Below are 20,366 nucleotides of genomic sequence, written 5' to 3' on the forward strand. Positions count from 1 at the left end.
TTTAACTTAGTCACCAGTCATGTGATTTCGAAGTTCCCACTCAACTGTTTCCTCCTTTTATTTGCATGTGTGTGCATTTGTTTTCCTTTCTGAGCACTTCCTGCAAGAGAGGGAAAAAAATTACCCTAGAATATACTGACAGGAAACTCTGTTTTAAAAGAAAGAGGCAAGCGGATCGCTGTGAGGAGGGAGGGAGGGAAGGAGAGAGAGGGGGAGAGAGAGAGAGAGAGAGAGAGAGAGAGAGAGAGAGAGAGAGAGGGAGAGAGAGAGAGAGAGAGAGAGAGAGAGAGAGAACTGAGAAAAAAAGTCCACTGGTCATAGTGGCACACGTCTTTAAACCCAACGCTGGCAGGTGGATCTCTGTTACTTCAAGGCAGCGTGCTCTAGTGAGTTCAAAAACAGCCAGGGCTACATAGTAAAAGCAAGAGTCCCAATAATAAATGTGATTGTTTTGCTCTGGCGTGTATTTCGTTTCAAGACTCTATTTTAGAAAAATGTATATTGCTACTTCAAATCCTTTATAGAATCTTAGTTTAGGATTAGCAGCCAAAATGGTTTGGAATTGTGGCCTACAATCCCACTCTGGTGGTAACACTGAACAGCCCACACGGATTTGTAAAAGTATAAAGCAAAGCAAGAGAAAAAATCAGAATATGGTGCGAGAGCAATGGGTCAAACGAGGATACTGCAGGGTCCCAGGTTACTGCCTGGGCCTAAAAGGAGGAGGGGCTTGTACTAAGGGGCATAGTTTTGATGGCTCTATATTTTGATTGGTAGATTATGTCATATAATATTTTTCTACTGATCATGCCTCTTCCAATAATGCATCTATTTTAATTATGTACACACCCAAATATGCATTAGCATACTATGGCAACTAGAAGACTTTTCTTAAGAGTTCATTCAGTTAAAGAGATAAATCAGAAATACTAATCCTAAGAACATATTAGACTGACATACCTGCCCTCACCTGGACAACATAAAGTGTTTAGGCCTGCTCCTTTGGGGTAGGATAACTATAGATATTGTTATTTCAGGCCCACCTGCCCCATCATTGTAAAAGAATCTCTATACAAGATCAGGTTGATGATAAACTATGTTCATCTTCAGTCAAACTCATCACTCTGCTGTACCCATTAGGGAAACTGAATGAAGGATTTGATTCAGGTGCCACTTCAGTGGAGGCAATGAAGGGCCCACATTAACAGGGCCCATGTTAACACTGGGCCACATGAGCAGCAGTCAGACTCCATCTGTTAAAGGGCTACCAGACTCCATTGTCTTACAAAAGACCTCCAACTCAGCCCCAGAAAGAACTCCCTGGATGAGATCAAGCTAAGAGGCAATGTCTATGTTCTAAGAAAAAAAACCTCCAACTCTGGGTAAGAGCCCCTGCACCAGGTGACTTCAACCACAAATCATGCTTACAACTGAGCACCTCTTATGGCCTTGATGATCAGCGAGAATTCTCCATCCACACTTGCAGCTGTCCATGACCAAACTGGCCAGAACAGGGGTCAGCAAAACTTGCTTTGTCTAACAGGAAAACAAATAGTTTGAGTCACAGCCAATCACCCTGCTGATCACCCTGTTCCCTTGGCAACCCCTTGCTTGAGCAAATTGTGGGTTTTGCCTATATAAACTAACTCTGGCAGAGGCTGGTTGTCAAGAGTTTCAATGTCCTTACATTGGGCTGTGCCCCTGACGTCAGTATCTGTTTCTCTATCTGCCTGGAAAATAAAGGGTTTTTTTTGTTTTGTTTTGTTTTGTTTTTTCTCCATCCTCTCATAGGTGTCCTCTGTTGCTTTGTTTGCACGGTCCCAGAACCCAGAAAAGAAGACCCTAAAACAGCATTCCTTCCACCCTCACCGCGCACCGCCCCCCAAGCCTGTCGTCTGACCACCTGGTGAGTGCCTCAGGGAACCTTACAGTAAGAGAGCATCCAGCTTACTCCCATTTCCAACCATCTGCCCATCCATCCATGTACAGAGTTCCAGCTATGTGGCCTCTGTACCTTGGCTGCCCTTCACAATGCTGGAGCTCTGCAGCCTGCAGCAGCTCTCCAGCTGGGTTCACGATCTGCTCTCCTGAGCATCTTACATCTGTAACAACAGCTCTGCTGCTTCTGCCTTTCCTGTGGGGTCACCTGGGACTTTGCCAGGCTCCTTAACACTTTTGTAGACAACCTTCGTATATACAAATGGATAAGATGGAATTACTAGGTGTGTAGTGTGTGATCTGAGAGACCTGATGAGAATCAAGACTAGCTTTTAAAACTGATTTCACAAAAACAAAACACTGCCTGCCATGGCCAGCTACCGAGGGACACTGGGACTACTTGGCAAATTGCAGCCAACACAGTGATGTGATTAGATGGCTAAACTCTGTTAAAATAAGTGTCGATTCCTTCAAAGTGCTGGTCTCATTCCAAACTATACCCGGCAGAGGTCATCTTATCCACTCAACGGCTTCTCTGCCCCCACACAAGATGTCTTTTGGAATGCTCTGCTACAAACTGATAAAACCGTTTCACAGTGACCAAATGATCACCTTATGCGGGCCATGTAAAAGAGATGTGTAAGCAGAGTAGTGACACACTCTGGCTCTCAAATGAATCTGTTTCTAGCTCTGCATCTTGTGCTTTTGTATTTTGTTAAATTTTGTATTTTGTTAAACATTTGTATAAACTGTAAACACTGGTATTCCTCCCCTGAAGCCCTTCAGCTCTTGGGAGTCCTTTCTCCACTTTTCCAAAGTAAATCTACAGTATATTAAGTGGAAATGGAGAACTCCAGGAACACACGGCCCACAGAATCAACTAAGCAGGGCTCATAGGAGCTCAGAGACCAACACGACAAACACAGACCCTATATGGGTCTGACCTAGGTAGGTCCTCTGCATATACCTTATGGTTGTAGAGTGTTGTTCTTATAGGACTCCCAACAAGGGGATGGGAGTTTGGGGGGTTGGGAGAGTTATCTCTGATTTTTACCTGTGCTTGAGACCCCTTTCCTCCTACTGGGTTGTCACATTCAGTCATGATAGGAAGGTTTGTGCCCAGTCTTATTGCACCTTGTTAGGCCATGTTCAGTGGATATCCCTGAAAGGCCTGCTTTTTTTTTAAAAAAAAAGGAAAACAGAGGACGATTGATCTGGGGGTGGGGGTGGGGGTGGGGTGAAGGGAGGGGAAACTGCAGCTGGGATGTAATGTATGAGAGAATAGAAGTTTGATTTTTTTTTTTTTTTATTAGACATTAAGTGGGCATGCTGGTGCTTGCTTGTAATCCTGGCAGTGAGAAGGTTGAGCTCACAGTGCTCTGTAACAGTAGGTCAAGGTGATCCAAAGCCACCTTCTGGATTCTGCAGGCAAAACACTCATACACATAAAATAAAAATAAAATTTAACCAAAAACAAAACAAAACAAATACTGGTGGTGGCGCACACCTTTAATCCCAGTACTAGGGAAACAGAGGCAGTGGGATCTCTGAGTTCCAGGACAGAGAAATCCTGTCTCAAAAACAAACAAACAAACTGGGGGTGGGGGAGAATATTAAATTAAGAAAAAAATAATAAAAAACAGCCAGGCGTGGTGGCACACACCTTTAATCTCACCAGTCAGGAGGCAGAGGAAGGTGAGTTTGAGGCCAGCCTGGTCTACAAAGTGAGTTCAGGACAGCTAAGGTTAACACAGAGAAACCCTGTCTTGAAAAACAAAACAATGTTATATTTTTTAGTTAGACCTAATGTTACTGGAGTGTTTTGGATCAAAGCCGGGGCCTTAGCCTTACAAAGCTACACTTGGCCACTTGTCTTCAATGGCATCAGTTAAAGAGAGTGAAATGCGGAGGAGATCCATGCACCAGAGCTAGAAGATGGAGAAGACGTTTGAGGAAGATGGGGAGAAACAAGAGCTGCTCTCTCCACAGTCCAGTTGACGCCAACTAAGAATCCATCACAATTAACGCTTCCTGAGATGGTTGCCAACACAGACAATATTTCTTCTACAGAAGTTTATTGTTTTTTTTTTAATGTTAAAATAATATACCAAACTTAATCCTCTCCTTGAGGATATTTTCTGGGAATCACAAGATATTAGGGTAACAGTATCCTGTTTTATAGCATCCCTGTGATAGTTATTCTTATAAAAACTTACTGTGATACTGCCGTGTAAACCTTAGGATCCAAATCATTATACATGTGTGAGTTACTAAAATGTGTAACTCTCCTTTGAAAAGCACATACCCACCCTCATTTTCCCTAAGCACCTATTCTAACCACTGGATTTAATCTGTTAATAATGCCTTTTAATAAGCCCTGAGCCTACTTCCAACTAGAAATTATTTTCTGCAGTGTAATCAACAATCCGCACTTGATGTGACCTGCTCTTTGAGAAGAGGAGGGGGAAGGGGCTGTGAGGGTGGAACTCAGAGGAGAGGAGGGAGGGATGGGGCAGGAATCAGGCTGTAAAGTGACTAAATAATGAAATGGGGGGGGGGGGAGCCGAGCATGGTGTTACACGCCTGTAATCTCAGCACTCAGGAGGCAGAGGCAGGTGAATCTCTGTGAGTTCAAGGCCAGCCTGGTCTGCAAAGGAGTCCAATACAGTCAAGGCTACACAGAGAAACCCTGTCTCAAAAAAGGAAAAAAAAAAAAAAAAGTATCCTTGGGAGTCAGGTATGGTGGCACACACAACTTTAATCCCAGCACTCAGGAAACAGAAGCAAGCTGCTCTCTCAAATTTGAGCCCAGCCTGGTCTACAGAGTGAGTTCCAGAACAGCCTCAGCCTTTTTTAGAAGCACTGTGGAGAGTGAGAGAGAGAGAGAGAGAGGGAGGGAGGGAGGGAGGGAGGGAGGGAGGGAGGGAGGGAGAGAGGCCGGCCTTGGGGGAACACAGGATTAGACAAGCTGTCTCAAAGAAACCTAAAAAGGCAGAATAACTACTTCCTTATCATTTATGAACTTTACAAAGTCATTTGAAGTAGAAATGGAATATTCATATACTTAGGAAAACACAAACATAAAAACTCAGCATCCAATCCTCTGTTCAGAGGCACCCACTCTCATATAACCCATGCATGACCGTCATGGTGGCACAAACCTTTAATCTGAGCACTGAGGAAGCAGAAGCAGACAGATCAGACTAGTCCACATACCAAACTCCAGGCATCCAAGCTTACATAGTAAGATGAAAGATAGATAGATAGATAGATAGATAGATAGATGCCATACATACACCAGAATACACACAACTGTCCAAATTTTTTTATTTAAAAACTATCTACATTTTAAACAAAAACAATGTTCCTAAACATATTTTATTACATGGGAACATCATTATCTGAAAATTATTCTGAAATTCTGCTTGATAGTTTCAACTTTTTGTGTCTTACATAGTCCAGGCTGACCTCAAACCTACTACATTGCTGAGAACGATCCCAAATTTCTGATCTTCCTATGTCCACCTCCCACTTGCTGGGCTTCTACAAGCATGCCTGGTTCTGTGACGGTCAAGCCTAGGGCCTCACCAAGGCAAACTCTACACCAACGCACTGTGTCCTCCGCCCTTACACTGTTTTTCACAATCGTTTACTAACAATAACAAAATAAAAGCAATCTTATAATACACTGAAATATACATGACACTTAAGCAAACGAAGGACAGGTTCATTTTTCATCCTCTTGAAGTTTCTTTTCACAGACTTCTTCCATATCAAAAGTGAATGGCTTGTCATAACCCATTAGATGGTTGTAGTCTTCTGGGTTTGGGAAGAGCACTGGATTAACTAACAGTGATTTTGTTTTAGCATAGAAGGTGGTAAATACATGTGCACTCTCTGGAATCTTCACGTCATTTTGGTGAAACACTGTGCTGGTTTCCGAAAGCATAACATTGTAAGTAATGGCTCTGTAAGTGTCAGTGGTGGCTTCATGGTACAACCGAACGACATAGCCTTTTGTAAGAAGGTGAAGCAGAACGGGAGTGATCACTGCGAAGCTTCCCATGATCCCATAAAATAAGATTTGTAAAGGCACACTTCCAAATACCACATTACTTTGTGAAAGAAGGTATGGTAGAAATGTAAGGCTGAGCACACTTGTAGAATAAGAGAAACATTTCACACCTAAAGAGAAAAAAATTAGAAGAGGATTAATAACGTTAAGTTTTATAAGGAAACCTATCCTATCAAATCCTCCAATCGTTTCTTCCTATACCACTGTTACAGTTCGAATGCAAAATGGCCTCTAGATTCACGTGCTGACACTCGGTCCCTGGATGGTAGCAGAATTCTGAGAAATTTTAGAAACTTCAGGAGGTGGAACTTGGCTGCTGCATTCAGGTCAGCCCTCTTCCTGGGCCCATCTTGACTCTTTTTCCTATGTTATAGTGAGGCAGCTCCTCTGACTCATAATCCTACTACCCTGATGTTCCGTTCAAGGGTATGGAGCCCAGCAACCATGATCAAACCTAAAACTGTGAGCAAGAATGTATTTTTCTTCCCTGAAATAGTTTCTTAAGTACTTGGTCACAGTGATGACAATACAATAATCATTCCATCCACAAGAAAAAGCAAACCCAAGAGAGTGCTTCTCATGTGTCAGGTTCTTTCTGCCATCTTAAGCAATTAACTTATGCTACTCATAAAATATACGGACAAGCCCTAAGAAAGGTGTGTAGCTGTTAGCGTGGCGCCGCTTATCAAGCAAAAACTGTTGAAGGAGAAGGACCACAATTTTGAGGTTATCATGGACTACATGGTAAGACTACTGAAAAAGCCAAGAAAGAGCCAGGCATGGTGGTACACGCCTGTAATCCCAACACTCGGGAGGCAGGGGCAGGTGGATCTCTGTGGAGTCCGAGGCCAACCTGATCTACAAAGTGCCAAGTCTACACAGACAAACCGTCCCAGAAAAAGAAGAAAAGAAGGAAGAAGAAAGAAGAAGGAAGAAGAAGAGGAGGAGGAGGAGGAAAGAAAAGAGAAGAAGAAGTCAAAAAAGAAAAGGAAAGGGACTAGATAGAAGTGCTCTGTAGGCTGTGCTTGCTGAGCATGCTTGCTGTCCAAGGCTGAGCCACAGCACAGCTGAAATCTTAAAATAAAAACAATCTTAAATCTTAAAATAAAAAACAAGATAAAAAGAAGATGAATGGCTTGACTTGCAAACCCAGTACTACAGAAACAAGGGCTCCAAGGGCATTAGATTTATGTCCAGCCTGGGCTACAGAGTGAGGCCCTATCTCCAAAACCACGGAAGGCTGGAGAGCTGCTTGCTGAATAGGCATGAGACCCTGAGTGTGGTCTCTAGCACTCACATAAAAGGTAAGCATGGGAGCACACACCTGTAACCCCAGAGCTGGGCAGGCAAAGACAGCAAGATTCCGTCAGCTTGCTAGCCAGCCACTCAACCAAAATGAACTCCAAGCTGGGCATGATGGCACATACCCTTAATCCCAGCACTCAGGAGGTAGAGACAGGCAGATCTCTTGAAGTCAATTCAGTACAGGACAGCCAGAGCTACACAGAGGAAATCGTGTCTAGAACACCAAAACCAACAGTAACAACAATAAAAAAATAAAACCCTCCAAATTCAATGAGAGATCCTGTCTCAAAAACTAAGGTAGACATCTGCTGTAGTTAGCTTTAAGCATCAACTTGGCACAGTCTGGTCCCTGAGAAGGAATCTCAGTAGGAGCTGACACATCTCAGGCGACTGTCCTGATTATTAATTGATATAGGAGAGCCCAGCCCACTTTGGTGGCACCATTCTCAAGGCAGGTGGTCGTGAACTGCAAAAGAAACCCAGCTTAGCCCAGTGTGCATGAGGCAGCAAGCAGCATTCCTCCACAGTTTGTGCTTCAAGTTTTTGCTTGAGCTCCTACCCTGACTTCCCTCATTGATGGACTGCAGCCCACAAGCTGAAACAAAACCTACTACCACGGCCTCAGCTGCTGATGGTCAGACTATCATCTAACAGCAACAGAATGAGAACCAACAAGAGCAATGGAGGAAAATACCTGACATCAACCTCTGGTGCCACACACGGACAGACACACGCACGTGCAAACACACACTCTCTCAAACACAAAATTTTAATAACTTAAAGAGAAAATGATAAAATTAACTTATCCTTTATACCATAAGCTATGCAAAATCCAAAGAGCTTAGAGATTTAAGAGGGGGGGGGGAGCTAGGTAGTGGTAGCACATGCCTTTGATCCCAGCACTCAGAAGGCAGAGGCAGGAGGATCTCTGTGAGCTCCAGGCCAGCCTGGTCTACAAAATGAGTCCAGGATAACCAGGGCTGTTACACAGAGAAACCTTATCTCGAAAAACAAAACAAAAAAGTTAAAATTTAAAAAGCAAATCTTTCTTTTTTTATATATATATATTTACTTATTATTTATTCAGTATTCTGCTTCAGTGTCAGAAGAGCACACCAGGTCTCATGTATAGATGGTATAGATCTCATGTGGGTGCCAGGAATTGAACTCAGGACCTTTGGAAGAACAGCCAGTGCTCTTAACCTCTGAGCCATCTCTCCAGCCCAAAGTAAATCTTTCTTAAAGTCCCAGGAACAACCAGGGTCAAAAGACTGACAATCTGATTACATTTAAAAAAAAGAAGAAAGTGGCCGGGTATGGTGGCGTATGCCTTTAATCCCAGCACTGGAGAGCCAGAAGCAGGCAAATCACTGAGTTCAAGGCCAGCCTGGTCAACAAAGTTAGTCTACACAGAGAATCCCTGTCTCAGAAGAAGAGGAAAAGAAAAAACATAGCTAAGCATTTGGCACATACCAGTAATCTCAGCATTTAAGGTTGAAGCCAAAGATCAGTTCAAGGCCAGCCTAATTAAGAATCAAGTTTGAGGCCAGTCTGAGCTACAGTCTGTCCCTGAGAGAAATATTTTAAACTTATATCTGAGGGATTAATTTCCCAACATATATAATGTTTGTGAAATGACAAAACCAAAAAGCTTGACATTTTAAGGGCAATTATGTACATGGCCCTTTAAATAAATTGGTACAAAAATCTCATTCATAAGATACATAATTAAATTAATGTGGCTGCCTCTCACCCAAGTTGACAGAAAAAGTCTGACTACTGTTCACAAAAGCTAGAAGCAAGCAGTCATTCTTATATGTCACTATTGGCTGAAAGCTTAATTATATTACTAGTGTGCAGGGATAAATGAGGACTATGCTGCCTCCTATTTAACATTCCGCAGCCCTTCCAAAATATTTTTCCCTATTACTTTTGTTACACTGTAGTAAATTCGTGTCCCTTAAGGCTGATGTCTAACTAGAACTTCATAATGTGTCCTTATTTGGAAATAAGGTCTTTGCAGATCTAAAGAACAAGATGAGATCATGCAGGATAAGGTGGGCTCTCTATTTAACGAAAGTGCCCTTGTAAGGACAGAAAAAGTTAAGGGATGCAGGGAAGGCTGCCACAGGAAGAGTAAGCAGCCAGCACAGTTAGGCAAGCTACAAGCCAAGAATGCTCCGGACTGCCAGGAGCCACCAGAAGCTGGATGGGATTAAGAATGCTTCCTAGAGCCTTTGAGAACCTATGGCCCAGCATACATCTCACTTTTACACTTCTAGCCTCAGAACTGTAAGAAAATACATTTGTTTGTTTGTTTGTTTCTAAACACTTTCTTATTTATTTTTTAAGTTTAGGGACCAGTTACAATTAAGAAATCATTAAAAATAAAGACTGCTCCATCAAGTTACTTTTGTAGCATTTGTTTATTTACTTTTTATTATTTTATTAATTTATTCATATTACATCTCAATGCAAACTAGAGGGAGAAAATACATTTCTAAAGAAACTACTAGATAGGATGGTGTGGCAGCCACATTGTAGTCAGTCAGGAAACAATGATAAAGGTACTCAGCATGCTCTGCCCTTTATTCAGCCCAGGAGCCCACATATGGAATGGCAGAACTCATTCACAGTGGATCTTCCCACCTAAACTAAGCTAGCCTAGGCACTCTCTCCAGTAAGTCTAGATCCTTCTGAGCTGAGAGTCAATATGAACATGACAGCCTTCTGCTCTGCTGTGCTAAGTGCTTCTGCACCTAGGATGTGTGGGCCCTTTCATCTCTTCACACTCAGACTTTACTCATCAGACATGACCTAACTGAAAGCCATCTTACTGCTACCTACCATTCTGTTCTACCTTTCTCTCCTCAACCTGAACTCCTATCTAACCTGTAACACTGCAAATATGATTGATTACATGGCATATTCATCTTTTCCTTCCTATCAACTTCAAGCTTCTGCATTACTTCTACATAGTATCCCTAACACAGTGCCCCTGCATAGTATGTAGCAAATATGGTATTTGTAAATACTTGTGGCTGAATTAACAGTAACTGAGGAAAAGCCTTCACCAATATCCCATACAGGAGCTAGGGAACTTCCAGCATCACAGCACTATCTCAGTGTTTCTCCCTGAATTCCCACACAGAACGCAGTACTGACCTCTGACATAGCAACTCTATGCTATCCTCAACACTGACAGAGCAGGAAACAACATCCTCTATAAATTACAAACTGTACTTGTTTTGTTTGTTTTTGTTTCTTGAGACAGGGTTCTCTGCCTCCTCAATACTGGGATCCAAGGAGTGTGCCACCAGTGCTCGGCTAAAGGTTTGCAAATCACTATTTGATGTGTTGGGTGTTTTGTCTGCATATGTCTGTGTGCCCCAGGTGTGCCTGTTGTCTATGGACACCAGGAGTCAGATGTCCTGGAATTGGAGTTACAGACAATTGCAGGCCTCCACATGGGCACCAAGAATTGAAACCTGGTCCTGTGGAAGAGCACTTATTAACCATAAGCCATCTGTGCAGCTCTACAATTGCAGAACTTTGATAGCCCAGTTACACTGTTACCACAGGCTTTATAGCTACCCACACAATTATTGACCTTCAACTCAGTAAGAACTTTTGAAGAAAGTTCTAACCCTAATGATAACAAGCACTGAATGGAATTCTAAAGTGAGTAGACTAACTGGTCCTTCTTAGTTACAGACAGGTGGAGGTTTAAGCACACTTTAATGCCAATACGCTTGAGAACCAACAGCATTCCATTATACTTTATACAGTCATCCATCCCAACATGATTAAATGCAAGCACTGAAATCTGTGCCACACCTGGCTATCCGGCAATCTAGGTATTTCTCATTACACTTTTACTGAGATTAATTTCATGCAACCTCTGGGAACAGCATCAGGTGTGGTGGCCCACACCTTTAGTCGCAGCACTTCAGAGACATAGGCAGGTGGATCTCTCTGAAGTCAAGACCAGCCTGGTCTACAATGAGAGTTCCAGGACAGCCAGGGCTGTTACACAGAGAAACCCTGTCTCCATAAACAAAAACAAAAAACAGAAAAGAAAAAAACCATTTTCCCCCAACGCTCAGACTGAACATAGGACTTTGAGCATTAGGCAAATATTCTACCACTGAGCTATACTTCCACCCCCAGCCTCATTTTAAAGGTTAAATTTAGAAACATGCCAGGCATGGTGGCGCACGCCTTGAATCCTAGCACTTGGGAGGCAGAGGCAGGCAGATCGCTGTGAGCTCAAGGCCAGCCTGGTCTACAAAGCGAGTCCAGGACAGCCAAGGCTAAACCCTGTCTCGAAAAAAACCAAAAAGGCTCAGCAGTTCAGAGCACTGACTGTTCTTCCAGAGGTCCTGAGTTCAATTCCCAGCAACCACATGGTGGCTCACACCATCTATAATGAGATCTAGTGCTCTACTCTGGCCTGCAGGTATATATGCAGGCAGAGCATTGTATACACAATAAATAAATAAATCTTTAAAAAATAAAATAAAAACTTAAAAAGAAAAAAATTTAGAAACATACAAAGTAATAATGAGGCCAGATATGGTTACACAGGCCTGCCACCGTTTTTTCTTTTTTTCTTTTTTGAGGCAAGGTTTCCCTAGGTAGTTCTGACTGCCCTCAAACTCACAGATGTACACCTGCACTAACGGAGTGCACCACCACACCCAGCTTCAAACAACTATTCTAAAGAGGTATTACCAGGGTCATGGATATAGGATAGTCAGGACTACAAAGAGAGATCCTGTCTCAAAAAAAACAACAAAAAAGAGGTTAACAGGCTTTAGTCACAGCTTTTGTACTGTGACCAAATACTGAGGAAATGCAACTTAAAAGAAGGAGAAGGCAACTGACTCCTGATTTCTGAGTTTTCAACCCACAGATGCTTAATCTAGCATATAGGCAAGATTTCATGCCAACAGGTATACATAAGCAAAACTTTCAAGGGAAAGCGGAAGCAGAAAGAGGAATATGGAAGAGCCAGGAACAAGATGTTCCTCCTTCTAAGACCTCCCCCAACTGACCTACTTCTAGAGGAAGGCCCTTCTAAAGTGCCAGAACTCTCCAAACAGTGCCACCAGTTGGGGAGTTAGGCTAGATTAATACATGAGCTTGTGATGGATACTTCAAAGCAAACCAGAACAATATTATTCTGCTTTCCTTAGAGTATTTGAATATTTCTATTTTTCTGTTGAATATTCTAAGACAAATGGCCAAAGAAGAGAAGCTTTAATGCCTACCTGTAAGATAACAAAAAACACAGTTCAGCCTTCATATAGTTTTAAAACTCCCAAAAAGGACAGTCTCAATCTCTACATTGTATCACTAGGCTTCAAGGAAAAACGAATTTTCTTTGTGTGTTATAATAATTGATTGATGGTGATCAGGCAGTGGTGGTACATGGCTTTAATCTCAGTACCTGGGAGGTAGAAGCAGGCAAATCGCTGTGAGTTTGAGGCCAGCCTGGTCTACAAAGTGAGTCCAGGATGGCCAAGACTACACAGAGAAACCCTGTCTCAAAAAAAAAAAAAAAAAAAAAAAAAAAAAAGGTTTACTGGGCAGGGACAAGCCCAGGAGGCCTCAACCCCAGGCAAAGACTACAGGCAACCGAGTGAAGCTGGGCATGGGAAAGGTGGTCCTCCAGGGAAAGACATACCAATTGGTTTTCCATCACAAAATGGTCAGCCCTGAAAGCATACAAACATATGAACTCAACAGACTGTATTCAGGAATATGTATGTGCATACATATATAGTCAGACAATAACAATTAGTGACCATAAGAGGCCATGAACTTAAAAGAGAGTGAGGATTGGCATATGGGAAGGTTTGAAGTCAGGAAAGGGAGAAATGTAATTAAATTATAATCTAAAAATAAGGAAAATAACCTCATTTCAGATTACCCACCAAAGACCGTTCGGGCCAGGTTCCCAGTATAAATCAGCCTCCCATCTTCTGATTTCTCGAGTTTTGTATGTAAGCAGCGGACACATCCTTGTGAATAAACGGGTAACTGTTGAAACAAGAAACCCTTGAGTAACTGGCTTTTTGAACAAATTTTTATTTTTATCAAAGTTTCTTCTTTCTTTAAATACCACATAAGAAATTCTCTCAAACAACCTAGATCCCCAGGGCTCACTCCAGTCTAGCCCATCAGAGAACTCCAGATTCAGACAGATCTTATCTCTTCAAAGTCAGGATTCAGGATGGAGACAATCAGTGCTGAAGAGGGCTTACTGCTCTTCCGGAGTCCCATGTGGCTTCTTACAACCTTCTGGAACCAGAGCCCTCTCCTGGCCTTCATGAGCAGAGATGCACGTGGTGCACAGATACACACGGAGGCAAAATAAAAACAAAAACATGAATATAAAATCATATAAAATAAAAATCTTGCTGGGCAGCAGTAGTGCACACTTTGATCACAGCACTCTGGAGGCAGAGGCAGGCTGGTTTCTGAGTTGAAGCCAGCCTGGTTTCAAAAAAAAAAAAGACACCCAACATTGATCTCCAAAGGTGTGTACACAAACACATACTACATATGCAAAAATAACTGTTGGCAAAACACAGAGTGGAGCCGGGTCCAAGACAGCCAAGATAACATAGAGAAACCCTGTCTCAAAACAAATACAAAAACAAACTGGGCATGGTGGCTCACGCCTTTAATCCCAGTACTGAGGAGGCAGAGGCAGGCAGATTGCTGTGAGTTCAAGGCCAGCCTGGTCTACAAAGCGAGTCCAGGACAGCCAACACTAATACAGAGAGACCCTGTCTCAATAAACAAACAAAAACAGAAAACACACAGGGTGTGGTGAAGCATCCCAGCACTGAAGAGGCAGAAGGGCAGGTCTCAGTGAATTCAAGGCCAGCCTACTCTACAGAGGGAGTTCCAGGAAAGCTAAGGCTGTTAGAAAAACTGTTTCAAAAAACAAAAACTAACAAGATCTAAGCAAATCACTGTAAATTGCATTATTTTGTTTGGTGGGTGAGTGTGAACACATGAGCACACCCATGTCCAGAGATCAAATTATGGTACTGAAGGTAAAAGCCTTCACAGGCTAAGTTTATCCTGCCAATCCTATGGTTATAAAGTCTGTACTTATGAACTACTTACATTAATAACTCATACTTTTTTATTATGTATTTTTATTTTATGTGCATTGGTGTTCTGCCTGCTTATGTATGTGAGGTGTCAGGTCTCACTTTGTAACCAGGCTGGCCTCTAACTCACAGAGATCTGCCTGCCAGTATATTTTTAAAAACAATAACAACTGTTTCCCTAAAAGCCTTATAAATACTTTGCACCTCATTTTGTTTTGACAATGAAGTCTAGTCATTAACGTAACCCATGCTATCCCTGCCTGAACCTCATGAGGGAACACTGGGATTTTACGTGTGTGCCACCATACTCTGGCCCTTTTATCTCTTAGCAACAAGAAAGAAAACATTGCTTGAAAGCTAAATGAAATCTCACAATAACAGGAATTTCCCAAGTATGTGAAAAGGAGTATTCACCAATAAATTTCACATTGCTCTTACTTAAAAATGTAAAAAGTATGCCTAGTTTCTTTGCATTGGAATTCAGTTAAGGCTCCAAAATCTGCCCCGAGTAGGCAGGCCTTTAATCTCAACATTCAGGAGGCCGAGGCAGGAGGAGCTCTGATTTTGAGGCTAGCACTTGCCTGGTCTACATGTTCCAGAACAGCAAGGACTACAAAGAGAAACCCAGCAAACCAACAAACAACAATAAATAATCCAATTTCCACTTCTGGCATTTCTTCAAACTTTATTTATTCTTATATATTATAATGCAGTGGTGGCTCACCAGTTTAATGCCAGCATTTGGGGGGGGGGGGGGCAGGGGCAGAGACAGACGAATCTCTAAGTTCGAGGCCAGCCTGGTCTACAGAGTGAGGTCCAGCCTCAAGGACTGCCAAAGCCCTGTCTAAACCAAAAAACAACAAACAAACAGATGAAGAATGAATAACATCCACATCCCACCTTTCTCTAAAAGCAGACACAATACAGAACTCAAAATGAGTTTTTTCCCCCACGTTGCATCAATTTCTTAGCACATTAACCCTTCTGACCTTCACCTTTAAGGTAAGAAAGAAACTAGTCTCTGGGTAGTGGCACACGCCGTTAATCCCAGAACCAGGGAAATGAAGAAGTAAGTGGATCTCTGATTTCGAGGACAACCTGGTCTACATACGAACTCAGGACAGCTGAGGGTACAAAACGGCGATTCCTTGTCTCGAAAAACACCAATCAAAGGCGGGGAGGGGGCTGAACTGGGTGTGTTATCGCAAACCACACCATCTGGAACCACCTGAGGTGCTTGTAGCAGCCGAGAAAGGAGAATCACCTGCTCCTTTCTCAGGTTGTTCTAACCAGGACTGCCATCTGGAGCCAAGCCGAGGGCGAGGCCTGATTCTCCCGGACCCATACAAGGAGTGTCCCCTCCGCGCTGGAGCCCGGGACTAACAGGCCCCGGGCCGCACGCTGCGCCCGCTCCCGCCACCCCAGCCCACGGACGGCGCCGACCTGCGCTCGCCTCACTGGCCCGCAAGGCTCGGCTCGCGGCAGGAGCCCGTCGCGAAGCGGTAGGCGGGAGGGCCCGGCGGGAGAGGCCGCACGCCAAGGGGCGACCCCGGAACCCCGGAGCGCCGCGACCGCACACCACGTCGTCCTCCTCCCCGCGGGCCGCAGTCCCGCTGCCCACCGGCCACCCAAAGCCAACAGCAGCATGCCGCGGGTCAATGTGGCGGCGGACAGACTCCCGCAGCTGACGACAAGGTTGAGAAAGCCACTCTCGGCTACAGCGGCCCTCAAAAGCGGAGAGGCTCCGCCCCCTTAAGCGGAACACGCGGCCGGATTGGAGGCCGCGCGTCCGTAGAGTATGTGACCGGCCTGCAACCTTCTCCACTTACTGAGTTCCAGGCAGCAAAGGATCTGCAAATTCCAACGCCCTACCCAGGAGAGCCCTGAGTTCTTAATATTTGGTCGGCTTTATGGCCATGTGCAAGGACAGAGTCGGTAGGCGTATGAAAAAGAAAAAGCCACAGCCTAGTGTAGAGGCGCGCACCTTTAATCCCAGCACTGAGACAGGCGATCTCTTAGTTCCAGGTCAGCCTGGTCTACAAATCGAGTACAGGACAGCCAAGGCTATACAGAGAAACCCTGTCTCGAAAAACCAAAAAAGAAAGAGAGGAGGAGGAGGAAAGAAAAAGAAAAAAGACAAAGCCTAGAAGGCTGACTAAATACTGCGTTCTCGTGGAAGTCATTTTCTAAGTCCTAAAAAGTGGTTTTGGTACCGGGCATGGTGTGGTGGTGCACACCTTTGATCCTAGCACTCTGGAGGCAGAGGCAAGCCGATCTCCGTGAGTTCGAGGCCAGCCTGGTTAACAAGGGGCGTGCAGGACAGCCAGGGCTATATAAAGAAACCCTGCATTGAGAAAGAAAAAAAAAAGTGGTTCAGAAAAAATAATTTTAGCTTTGCAGAAATTATTCTAGTGTATCATTCCAAAAATAATGTAATAATGTATATGCTATGAACAAAATGAGTGATAATTTAATTCAACCAGAGAGATAGCAAAAAATTGAACTTTTTCACATAATATAATTTTCAGTTTTGTTGTTGACAGATATTGACATCCATTTGCTCATTAAAAATGAGCTTGCCTACCGTGCACTGATGCGCAATCTGTTATAAATCCAGAGCCAATTTATCATGGGCCATCCGCAGATCTCCCCTCTCCTCTCTCCCTCCCCTCCTCTCTCCCTCCCTCCCTCCCTCCCTCCGTCCCCTCTCCTCCGCCTCCTCCTCCTTCTTCCCCCCACCCCCAGCTGTCTGCCCTGCAAGTGCTACAATTAAAGACATGTGCCACCACCACCTGGCTCTGCAGACAGATCTCTTAATAGCCATTTATTGTTTTCTGTAGCTAACATTTTAATGATATGAAAAATCATTTGGAACACACAGAGCATGACTGTTTATTTGGAATGCACAGGGTACGAGTTTTCCAACCAACCAGAAAGCGAAGAGTACTATCAAATAGTCCCTGAAGCCTAAGCAGGTTTCCCCACTTTGTTTAACCTACCTACTGTTTCTAACAATGTGGAAAAGTGTCTTGATTGATGACTTTCTTTGTTCTGTTACTTATAAAAGCTTCGTGAAACTTCTTCTACATTGTAACATGGGGGTGACCTAAACATGTGTTCCCTAGCTATGGTGACTCATCATCTTCTATCTCTTTGAGGTTAAAATTGTTGTTTGTTTGTTTGTTTGTTTCTTTGTATAGCCTTGGCTGTCCTGGACTTGCTTTGTAGACCAGGCTGGCCTTGAACTCACAGCACTCTGCCCACCTCCGCCTCCCAAGTGCTGGGACTGAAGGAGTGAGCCCAGCCACGAGATTTGTATTTGTATCAACATTGTACTTTCCTCCCAAAGGCAGATGATACTTAGTGCCTAGTGCCAGGACTTAGGGGTAGAGGAGTAGCCGAGCATGGTGGCCCACAGCTTTAGCCCCAATGCTCTGCAGCTCTGGTTGGCCTGGTGTTGTATTCCATGACTGCTTCAATTTACACTGGCTTCTTTGCCGTTTCAAGCCTCAGTGAACTCTAGATGATCTCTAAGCCATTTTCATGTAGACCAAAAGAAGTGCACTCCTCCTGGTGGACCAGCAGAAAGCCTAAAATTAGTGCCAACAAAGGTCTTCATTTGAAGGAAAGACTACCAATTGGGTGCAAGCATGCCTCTGTATTTGCATGAATGGTGGACAGTCCTTTGTTTTCATAAAAAATTGCCATGATTAATGTAGACACTTTTTTGTTTGTTTGGGTTTGTTTGGTTTTGTTTGGTTTGGTTTTTGGTTTTTTCCAGACAGGGAATTGATTTGTGGATTTGTGGAGCATGCTGTCCTTGAACTCAAAGAGATCCATCTGCCTCTGTCTCCCTGAGTGCTGGGATTACAGGTGTGTGCCACTGTCCAGTTTAGGGACTAACACACTCTCTCTCTCTCTCTCTCTCTCTCTCTCTCTCTCTCTCTCTCTCTGTGTGTGTGTGTGTGTGTGTGTGTTTGTTTTGTTGTTGTTTTGTTTTTGGTTTTTTTGTTTTTTTGAGACAGGGTTTCTCTGTGTAGCTTTGGCTGTCCTGGACTCCCTTTGTAGACCAGGCTGGCCTCGAACTCACAGCGATCCACCTGCCTCTGTCTCCTGAGTGCTGGGATTAAAAGTGTGATCCACCACGCCCGGCCTGGTTTTCTTTCTTTCCTTCTTTCCTTCCTTCCTTCTTTTTTTGAGACAGTGTCACTGTATAGCCCTTGGCTGGCCAAAAGCTCACCAAGTTGATCAGGCTGGCCTCCCAGCAGAGATCTGTCTGCTTCTCCCACACACTGGAAATAAAGGCATGTTCCACCACACACAGCCAAATGTACATTTCTCCTAAGCTTCAAGAAAGGAATACTGCCCAGTTGTCTAGCCCAGTGGCCTGTTATTTTTCAGCATACCACAGGCTGAGCCTGCCACTTCATGGCTGCCTTTTTAATTTCCCTGAGAGAGGGTTTCTCTGTTTAGCCTTGGATCACCTGGAAGTTGCTCTGTAGACCAGGCTGGCCTTGAACTCACAGAGATCTGACTACCTCTGCCTCCAATTGCTGGAGTTAAAGGCGTGTGCCACCACCACCCAGCCCAGCCTATGCTTACTTCTTGACCTCCAGGGCTGATCCAGAGTCAAGGTATACCATTGAAATTGGACCCAACCCTTACTGCCTAAAGGGAGATTAGACTTGTTCAGGTTTCCCCCTTAGTTTTATCTTCGCCTACCTAATTAATGCCTCTCTTCCCATGAAACTATTTTGAGTTATGGATACAACCCTAACACTTTCATTTTTCCCCCCTAAAGCTGTTGTAAATTAACTTAGGGCTTGATGCTCCATTTTTGCCTTCGACTCTATAAAAGCATACCTATCTGCCAAATCAACTAAAACCAAAAAACAAATGAAAACCCCTCAGAGCCATGCATAGTAGCCAACACCAGCAATTTCAACACTCTGAAGCTAAAGCAGAAATATAAATTGGAGTTTGAGGGTAGTCTAGGATTACATAGGGAAATACTGTGCCTGGAAACAGAGGGAGGAGATAGGATGGCCCCCAAATACATGGTTAGTCTGGGCCATCGAGTTTCAAGCTAGCCGGGTTAACATTGCAAGATCCTGTCTCAAACGAAGGCGTTTGGAAAACGTCTTTAGTTCGTTCTCTCTCTCTCTCTCTCTCTCTCTCTCTCTCTCTCTCTCTCTCTCTCTCTCTCTCCTTCCTTTTGTTTTTGTTGTTGTTTTTGTTTTTCTTTTTTGTTTTTTCCAGACAGGGTTTCTCTGTGTAGCCTTGGCTGTCCTAGACTCAGTTTGTAGATCAGGCTGGCCATGAACTCACAGCAATCTGCCTGCCTCTGCCTCCTGAGTGCTGGGATTAAAGGCGTGCACCACCACGTCCGGCCTTCGTCCTTAGTTCTCAAAATTCAAAATCGCCTATTCATATTTAGTTTAGGGGATACTAGTACACAACTGTGAAGAGTTGGGTAACTGTAAGTATATTGAATCTACGTTTTCAAGCCCACTTTGAAAACAGCAGAGAAAACCTAACTGAGCTGGGTTTTGTTGTTGTTGTTGTTGTTGTTTTTTCAGCTTTCTAGGAAAGGTGCTTAGGTAACCACTGGAAAGCCAATGAAAAGGCTTGGTTCAGGGGGTGCGGAAATGGGATGTGGGGAGCCAGAATGAAGGGCCTTGACTTTAGTGGTGACAAGAGAAGAGTGGTGGGCGTGGCATAGTTTCAGTAAACACTGACCTATACCGGGAAGAGAGGAAATGAGGCAAACACATTGCGCGAGCTTGTTAAGATGCTCGTCGCTGTGTATTACTTCTTACAAAGGCCAGATAACGCTTCCTCAAGAGTACGATCTTTAGCACACATACTGCATTTCCACATCTTAGGCTTCTTTTGTAATCTTCTACCTCCTGGCTAAA

The 20,366-nt window shown here is 43.8% G+C and overlaps 1 protein-coding gene across 1 annotated transcript; it reads right to left on the reverse strand.

Moving 5' to 3' along the window:
* Positions 1 to 5,499: 5,499 nt before the first annotated feature.
* Positions 5,500 to 16,129, reverse strand: LOC127200413 (transmembrane protein 70, mitochondrial-like). The gene is made up of 3 exons (XM_051158647.1): positions 15,907 to 16,129; positions 13,258 to 13,381; positions 5,500 to 6,123 (listed from the first exon to the last, which is right to left on the reverse strand). The coding sequence occupies exons 1-3, from the start codon at positions 16,093 to 16,095 to the stop codon at positions 5,666 to 5,668; spliced, it is 771 nt and encodes a 256-aa protein (XP_051014604.1). The 5' UTR covers positions 16,096 to 16,129; the 3' UTR covers positions 5,500 to 5,665.
* Between the last annotated feature and the right edge of the window lie 4,237 nt (positions 16,130 to 20,366).

The sequence above is a fragment of the Acomys russatus genome, chromosome 2, assembly GCF_903995435.1.
Source record: "Acomys russatus chromosome 2, mAcoRus1.1, whole genome shotgun sequence".
In the NCBI taxonomy this organism is placed as follows: domain Eukaryota; kingdom Metazoa; phylum Chordata; class Mammalia; order Rodentia; family Muridae; genus Acomys; species Acomys russatus.